This window comes from Armigeres subalbatus, chromosome 3, assembly GCF_024139115.2.
Source record: "Armigeres subalbatus isolate Guangzhou_Male chromosome 3, GZ_Asu_2, whole genome shotgun sequence".
Classification (NCBI taxonomy): Eukaryota; Metazoa; Arthropoda; class Insecta; order Diptera; family Culicidae; genus Armigeres; species Armigeres subalbatus.
In genome coordinates, this window is record NC_085141.1 from 154,345,354 (window position 1) to 154,354,848 (window position 9,495).

General features: G+C 43.2%; 1 protein-coding gene across 1 annotated transcript; it reads right to left on the minus strand.

The window, feature by feature from the left end:
• Positions 1-7,396: 7,396 nt before the first annotated feature.
• LOC134221362 (uncharacterized) lies at positions 7,397-8,084 on the minus strand. Its single transcript, XM_062700557.1, has one exon. The coding sequence runs from the start codon at positions 7,954-7,956 to the stop codon at positions 7,474-7,476; it is 483 nt and encodes a 160-aa protein (XP_062556541.1). The 5' UTR covers positions 7,957-8,084; the 3' UTR covers positions 7,397-7,473.
• Between the last annotated feature and the right edge of the window lie 1,411 nt (positions 8,085-9,495).

Here is a 9,495-nt window from a genome sequence, read left to right on the forward strand (position 1 = left end):
TTTCCTTCGTTTGATTATTATCCGAAATCCTTGATAAATATATTTTTTAATTAATAAGGTCCTCTCAGTGGTAAAATTGATTTCTTAAGTGCACTCGGCGGAAGTTATACAGTTTTGACTTAAATCTCTTACATGACTCATACTCCAAACCCTAACGTTCACACTACCTAAAACTAAAACTACAAAGGATTTTACCGACAGAAGAAGAGGATTGTAAATAAATACATGATCCTACGGAAAGAATTACGCGAATTAAGTTAAAGAAATATCCTCAAAACGCTAGTGTTCAAAATATTATTAGTCATGTTCAAAATTTAAGTCAAACGGTAAGTAACAGTAGATTAAGTTTGGTTCAAATTTTACAGCATATATGATGCAATTTAAAAGGATTAATTAAAAAATCAAATCAGAATTTTAAAGAGGCTTTTTTTCTAATTCTTTATTAAGGTGTTTTTTTTCAATTTTTAAATAAGTTCAACTCCGCTACTAACGCCTTGTATGGAAATTAACTTTTTGCTGTCTTACTCAGACGCGAGATTGTTATTCCGCATCCGACACTAATTTTCTGCCATCGCCAAACGCCACCGTTAATACCGACGCCATTATTCTGTCCGCTCTCTGTGACGTGTCAGCTCACCTTGGATTCTGGAACAAAAACAACGCGCCCGTTTTTCAAAATAAATTCATGTTTATTTTCTGAATATACGGTTGCAGCATTGTTATACATTTGATTTAATTTATTTAGATTACATCTAAATAGATAACACTGAATCAACAATTTGACGTCACAATACACGGTTCGAGGCCGCATCTCTCCATCCTTGAATGCGCCCCACCGCTCGCCAGAGCTCATTTTACACCTGGTCTGCCCACCTAGCTCGCTGCACTCCACGTCGCCTCGTACCTGCCGGATCGGAAGCGAACACCATCTTTGCAGGGTTGCTGTCCGGCATTCTTGAAACATGCCCTGCCCATCGTACCGCTCCGGCTTTAGCTACCTTCTGGATACTGGGTTCGCCGTAGAGCTGGGCGAGCTCTTGGTTCATTCTTCGCCGCCACACACCGTCTTCTTGCACACCGCCAAAGATGGTCCCAAGCACCCGTCTCTCGAATACTCCAAGCGCTTGCAAGTCCTTCTCGAGCATTGTCCATGTTTCATGTCCGTTGAGGACAACCGGTCTTATCAGGGTCTTGTACATGGCACATTTGGTGCGATGGTGAATCTTTTTTGACCGCAGTTTCTTCTGGAGCCCGTAGCCGGGCCCTGTCGCGCTTGGTTCCGGTTTCGCCCACAAGCATGTACCGTGTCTTCGATGCATTCACCACCAATCCAACTTTTGTTGCTTCACGTTTCAGGCGGGTGTACAGTTCTACCACCTTTACAAATGTTCGGCCGACAATGTCCATATCACCCGCGAAACAAATAAATTGACTGGGTCTGTTGAAAATCGTACCCGGGCTGTTACACCCGGCTTTCCGCATGATACCTTCTAACTCAATGTTGAACAACAGGCACGAAAGTCCATCACCTTGTCGTAGTCCCCGGCGCGATTTGAACGAACTGGAGTGTTCGCCCGAAATCATCACACAGTTTTGCACACCATCCATGCTTTGATCAGTCTGGTAAGCATCCCAGGCAAGCTGTTCTCGTCCATAATTTTCCATAGCTCTACGTGGTCTATACTGTCGTATTCCGCCTAAAAAATCAATAAACAGATGGTGCGTTGGGACCTGGTATTCACGGCATTTTTGAAGGATTCGCCGTACAGTAAAGATCTGGTCCGTTGTCGAGCGGCCGTCAACGAAGCCGGCTTGATAACTTCCCACGAACTCATTCACTAATGGTGACAGACGTCGAATGATGATCTGGGATATCACTATGTAGGTGACATTAAGGATGATCGCTAGAAAGGCATATAACCAGTTTCACAGATTCTGACTATCAGTTTGTGCAGGCAAGTGGCTTGTTTTTCGGGCCCATCTTAATGAGCTCAGCTCCGATACCATCCTTACCAGCTGCTTTATTGGTCTTTAGCTATTGGATGGCATCCTTAACTTCCCTCAAGGTGGGGGCTGGTTGGCTTCCATCGTCCTCTGAATTGACGTAGTCATCTCTTCCGCTACCTTGACTTTCACTGCATGTACTATCAGCGCCATTCAAATGTTCCTCGTAGTGCTGTTTCCACCTTTCGATCACGACGCTCGTCCGTCAAGATGCTCCCATCCTTTTCCCTGCACATTTCGGTTCGCGGCACGAAGCCTTTGCGGGATGCGTTGAGCTTCTGGCAGAACTTGCGTGTTTCTTGACAACGGCACAGTTGTTCCATCTCCTCACACTCCGTTTCTTCTCCTGAAAAAGGCGGATCTTCTATCTCCGCTTCCGCCTATAACGTTCCATGTTCTGCCGGGTACCATGCTGCAGCGCAACCGCCCGCGCTGCGTTCTTCTCCTCCAGAATCTGTCTGCACTCTTCGTCGAACCAATCGTTCCGTCGACTTCATCCCAAATACCCTAAGTTGTTCTCCGTTGCTTCGTTAATGGCTGCTTTGACTGTATTCCAGCAGTCCTCCCATGGAGCTCACCCTATTCCGGCAACGCTGCCTCGAGATGCTGCGCGTATGCAGTGGCGACGTCAGGTTGCTTCAGTTTCCCTAGGTCGTACCGCGGTGGTCGTCGGTATCGAACATTGTTGATGACGAATAGTTTTAGGCGCAGTTCAACAATCACCAGATAGTGGTCAGAGTCGATGATAGCGCCACGATACCATAACGTGATCGATTTGTGATTCTGTCTGCAGTGGTGATCTCCAGGTGTACTGATACGGAAGGCTGTGTTGGAAGTAGGTGCTGCTAATGGCCATATTCTTGGAGGCGGCGAAATCAATTAGACGTAGGCCGTTTTCGTTCGTCAGCCGGTGGGCGCTGAACTTCCCAAAAGTCGGTCTAAACTCCTCCTCTTGGCCTACCTGATCGTTCGAAGCTCCTATGATGATTTTGACGTCGTGGCTTGGGCAGCTGTCTTACTCACGTTCCAGCTGCGCGTAGAATGCGTCCTTATCATCATCAGTGCTTCCGGAGTGTGAGCTATGGACGTTGATTATGCTGAAGTTGAAGAACCGGCCTTTTTTTTTTTTTTTTTTTTTTTTTTTTTTGTTTTTATTATAGAGGTTTTCAGCCCTTGGCTGGCTCACCTCTTAGAACCGGCCTTTGCATATCGCCCATCACTATGGAAGCTGTTCCCAGCTCGTGTGTGTTGCCGCAGCTCTGGTAGATGCTATGGTTACCTCTAAACGTACTCACCATTGATTCCTTCCAACAAACCTTCTGCTGCGCTACGATGCCAAATCCACGGTCTTTGAGCAAATCGGCAAATATGCGTGTGCTCCCGATGAAGTTGAGAGATTTACAGTTCCACGAACCGAGTTTCCAATCGTCCCTTTTCGTCGCAGTGGTCTTCGCCGATGGTTCCGGTCCATACTCTCTTGTTGATTGTTCGTTGCGTTAGTTTTTTAAAGGCTGGCTTGCAGGGCCTGACACCAAACCCCCTGAATTTCCGGAGGACCATGGTGCACAGTTTCACTTAGAGTCCCTCGCTGGCACTTGGACGATGATCAGCCGTCCCGAAACAGACTCTATTGGGAGCCACTCTTCACAGACGCTCAGTAAGATTTGAACCTCTTAAGAGGACCAAACCCACCCTTCCCTGTCAGCATACAACCATAGTTCCCACCGGGGTTGGTTACCCGATCTTCCCTAAGGTTACTCGTATCCTGGTCAGTGCCACGAGGAGGAGGGATAGGAGTTGCTGGGTAAGAGGCCAAGAACCGCGAGATGGGCTCTATTTTATTTCTTCAGGTACGCAAAGTACCAGTGGTACGCTTTATCCAGCATATGCCAGACATTGGTATACAATGCCGTTTAGACTCAAATCCCGAACAAGACGCATACTCCGAACATTCGCTTATAAATGACCATTTCAACCTTTAATTCTTTCCATAGGATCTTGAGTTGTTTTCTCGGTCCTCCGTACGGAAGGCCATAGAAAAACATTACTTGAGGGCACTAAAACGCCGTTGTTAGGAATATGAGTCATGTTCGGGATTTGAGTCAAAACGGTAAGTGTTTGGGCTTCTGACACATCATCTTCAAACGTTTGCCTTGAGCTTTTTTTTGTCAAACATGTTTTCGTTCGAACGATTCTACAGCTTAGCCTTAAATAACGTTGATTGTGTGAAGTCCTTAAAACTACAATATTGCCGAGTATTTACAATGGAAGTTTGTCATTCTAAATAGTTGGAGACTAGCGCATGAATCGCTAGCAGGTCTGAAATAGTGCAACGTACCTTAAAAACTCTTGCAATGGTTTAATACCAGCCAAACGGTGGACCCCAGAAGTTTGTGTCCGTGGAGTGATGAGCATCATGCTCAGGAACTTGTTTTGAACTCGTTTCAGTTTCAGATGATGAGATTTTGCGCAGCTCTCCCAGACCGGCATGCCGCATTCGATCACGGGAAGGATGATTTGCTTGTAGACATCAAGTTTATTTTTCAGGGGCAATGGCCACCGACGGTTGATCAGCGGTTACAGTAGTTTCAACAAAACATTACACCTTCGAATGCCTTCTCGACATCGAGTAAGGCCATGGCGGAGGCCATTGGCGTAACTAATGACAAATTCTAGGGGGGGCTAACTTTTTTTTAAACTTTTCTAATTTAACACTCATAAGACAGAAAGTTTACCATTTTTGCTCGATTCAACTGATGTATATTGTTGGTCTACCAGATATCAATGGACGACTTAAATATTTCAAATGATGTTCATCGACGCTCAGCCCTGTTTCTGAATGACGAAACTACCACTGTAAATAGTTTGATACACACCTTGAGAAGCAATTCCTTCGATTTGTATTCCGCTTATCTTATATAATGATTCGCAATTAGCAAAGAAACACAGTTACTTTTAGTGCAATAATGCTCTACCCAAAAACAAAATGGCGGCAAAAACTCCGCGTTTGATGCGTGGCGATTTGTTTTTGATTTTTGTTGTTTTAATTTCAAAGCCTTCTTTCCATTTTTATGCCCCAAAAGTTTACTGCCAAGTATCTGCACAGGACAAGATAATTTTTTTCTACATTAATTACCTTTAACCCCATTTAATTTATTGATATCTCATGAGGTGGACGGATTTCGGTCCCGCACGGTAACACATCTTTTCTCTCAGTAGGTCTGTTCCACGCCTACTGAGACATTTTCACTAGTTTCATTGCTGCAGCGACAATAGGAGTTTAGAGAATTCAATAGTATGCAACGTTTCTAAAATCCATCCGAAAGAATACAAAGTTCTTTCTTATTCAACTTTTAGTTACCTCTCCTTGAAATCTAAAAGTTTTACCGAGTCTTTCTCAAGAAGCCTACAGTGATAATAAAAATACGCTGCAACTTTTAGGATTGGTATTAGTTAGGAAGGTTAAGATCATACGCTCGATTTAGATAACAATTACTCACAAAACCCTGGAAAAATTTGAAAATCTCAAGGAATTGTCCATTATCCATTAAGTACTTGTAATACTAATAAATAATATATATTTTTAATTCACTTGTTGATGAGGTATTTCCTTTGGTATTTCATAAGTAATAATGTGTTTTGAGGGGTCCAGATTTTGTTGTGAGCAAGCCTTATAACAATTGCTCGAAGTTCAAAAACTTGATCGCATAGATTCAACTTGCTATAATGTTTCGAAGAGAGGGATTGGATAATGAAGACAATCCTTTCTCTGCATTTACTCCCATATATAATCAGTGGACTAGACATGTGCAATCCTTATACAAAGTAACAAATTTTCTAGGGGGGGCTAGCCAGATCCTAGGTGGGGCTATAGCCCACCCTAGCCCCCCTGTAGTTACGCCAATGGCGGAGGCTTTTGACAATCTTGTTTTTTGAGACAATATTGTTCCAGCTGATGACGTTCGCAACTCGGGCCAGTTGGTGTACGGTTGATCGGCCGCGCCGAAAACCAAACAGTTAGCAAGATGTTGTTTCATTTCCAAACAGCTTGGATAACTCTGAGAGAAGGCTGATTTGATGAAAACTTTTGGGATTTCCTGATTTCGCTGATTTCCAGGTTGATGGAAAGTAGCTGAGACGGAGACACTAATTGAAGATCAGCGACTGAACACTTATGTGTTCGAGTCTGTCAATTCGCCAGATGAGACTTCCAACTCCTCCGAGAAGCCATTGGGAGTCAGATAAATTTTATTAGCAAGCTCGTTAACGGCTGCTTCATATGGACTGGCGGTGTTCTGTCCAAGATTGTGTGAGCTGACGAAGTGATGACCTTCGGCGACCTTTTTTGCAGGAGTTATCAAAAGATGCTTATAGCCATTGTTGTCTAATTGGATTGGAAGGTGGAATGGGCTGAGGCTTGGATTTTAGAAATTTGGTTAATTTCCAGAACAGCTTAACACAGTCTGGCAGAGGGCGCTTTTTATTAAAAAAAAAACGCTATTTCTGAAGTTCATCATTCTGACCTGAATGATTTTTGTCATTCGAAGGCAACGTGTCTCAAACGCTGGCAGCCCATGTACTGCTTGTGAGAGATATTTCGTAGACTTATCCAGTTTTTGGTGAGTGTATCAATGGTTAGAGTATTGCTCTCCTGTCGTACCATTGTTGGTACGTGTTGTTGCCGGGCCACCGGCATGTGGCCGGTATTTACCTCGTACTTGCATAACGAAAGGCGCTAACACCGTAACCATCATCTCGTCTCATATTGATGATCACCACTGCATTGCGAGTAGTGCGCATCGATAGACCTAACATAGATATTCACTACTTGCGATGTGACTGCAATAACAGGATAAATAAAATAATAGGAGAAAACTCGATTGTCACGAGATCTTACTTCGATTTTCAGCTGGAGCTGCAATTTGCAAGCGAGATGCAGTTCAATTATAATGAAATGTTTAATTGATTGCATAATTTTATTAAACATGCGTAAGAACCATTCATGTTGAGCGCCTCCGTTTGTTACAAATTTACGCAAAATACAAGAAATATAGTTTGTAATCATTCTCTCAAATGCAAATAATATTCGTGATTTCGCGAGTAAATGGGTACCTGATTATTCTCCGAGAAACGGCAAAACCTAAATTTCACGATATGTAATAAAATAATACCAAGGATAGTTTTTTTATGTCCGAATACTTAAAGAGAAGACTTTGGTGGTTTAGTCAAGTCCTAGTGGCTATTTTCTCCTTTTCCACTCCACAGCCATCGCATCCCACAACTTTGCCTGCTCTCAGCTTGGTTTTCATACGAATAGTTTATGATCAAGAAAGTAGAGAAAAATTCCTAATTGTAAAGCTATTATAAAATATGAATAATTGAATAGACATAAATTAACAGATTTAATCATACGAAAACACTCTTTATTTCTCAACTTCCAATCATTTTCTTTACCGTAATATTCTGACATTATCTAATCCTAGCCTGACAGCACTTTGCAATTTCCATCAATCGTTCTAAATTCCTTCGCTTGATAGGAATTTTAACCATCATGGTGGCCTCCAGCATCACAGTCTCCTCACCACTGGCGCGTTGCTTTCCATAGCACTCGGTGGGGCATTCCTCGTTGCGGCATGGGCACAGCTCTACCAATTCTGGCTCCCTATCGGATTCATCATCATCGCTAGGATGAAGCTCCAGCATGGTTGCTTGCCGCGGGGAAATGGTTTCGGCTTTCAGTTCAGTGCATTGGAACAGTCGTTCGATGGATGGTTCCCTTGGAAGGGACACACTATCGGCAATGGAATATAATGAGCCAATCGAAAAGCGCTCATCGGATCCGGGAACAATCTGGATCGTTCCATCGTCAAATACGTCCAAAACTAGTTCTAACTGGTTGGAATGGTTGGACATTGAGTCGGAATTCTCATATTGTGGGATGCTCATGGCCATGTATTTGAAGGGTTGACGACGGATTGAGTATGTTCAAAAATTTTGCGACTTGAAATTTTGATTTTTGAAGGAGATTAGAAGACGGCCACTGCTTTCATTGGCATGGCTCACTTGATTTAAGAAAAAAGTAGCAAACGGTAGCAAACAATACAAATCTCGCATCCATCGTTTGAAAATTAATCACCGACATAATAATTACATGAAGCCTAGTCGCTTTACGGTAGATCGTTACGCGATCGGAATAAATCCCCAAGCCTATTTTGTCGCTCAACTCCAAATAGTAAAACCAGGTGTAATGGGAATGGGATATGCAAAAAGAACTCGGCTGATATGCGAATGACGACTGAAGCTCCCATCGGTGATTCATTGTTTCGCTGGGTGAGCAGTTCGCCCATATTATTCTCGCTGAAAGGCTTTCTTGATGGTGATCCATTGGTCTTCCACGCTGCCACCTTCCGGAATATCTGCCGCACGAGTCTCCAGTTCTTCAACGAAAGACCGTTTCACCGCAACATCTTTCAGTCGGCGTGTGTTGAACCGTCGCCGTCTAGCTCTCTCCTTTGTTTGTTTTTGAAGCGAATATATTCACATATAGGGTAAATCACCTATGGACCCGATTCCCGGCTCACTGTACAGAAAACTAATTGTCTATGGATCATCGATGCACCCCTCGTTGCAAATGAGCTCGGTTGGTGCAATGCAACAAATATGTAAGAAGGACGAAGGCGATTGCAGCTATCACGACACGAAGTCAACCATATTAGTATTAAGTTGGATACGTCGCCGATAGGATCAGACGGAGTCTGAAACCAAATGTTATGGAAACTTGACCCAAAATATATGTTTAGTTAATAAGAATAAATGTAATGTCGTGCAATAAAGTGTAGTTTGAGTAGCAAATGTAATGTGTAATGGACTATAAATAAATTGTGAATGTTAAAGTTACCTTGAGAAGAATACAGGAGAAAACACACCGAAACACCCAAAGGAATAATAAGGCCTCCCAAGTCCACCTCAACTACCGGGAATCACCACCAACCCACCTAAATACAGTCTACGTCGGAAGGAAGGTAAGGACCAGCTCCCAGACATTGGTCCAACGAATCGGATAAACGGATAGTTCCAAACCGCCATTGCGAAGCTCCTGGAACTATCCAATATTCGCCATCGATTATCACTACCAGAAGTGCACTCACCGTTTATTGCGAAGAATTGCCATTCTGCTCATCAGCTGACTACTAGAAGCGATTCCAATTGGAATTCCCAATAACAGCTGAATGTTGTGATAGCTTCACCTGAGGAATTGTATTTAACTAGGCTAACAGCCTGTTTGTACAGGTAAACAAATACACTTCAAGTATATGTCCTGCCGTTGCTGGACATTTTCAGTCACTACACAATTCTTCTCTTTCGTCAAATTAAAACACATCCGATCTACGAGACGGCGATCACAACGGAAATTTGGAATCAAAACAAAACACTGCATCAAAGAACGTAGTTTCACTACCAATCATTGGATTGAACTATGACTTTCCACCG

Bases quoted from the DNA above. Each gene is read 5' to 3' on its own strand.
- LOC134221362 (XM_062700557.1), bottom strand. From the start codon at position 7,956: ATGGCCATGAGCATCCCACAATATGAGAATTCCGACTCAATGTCCAAC.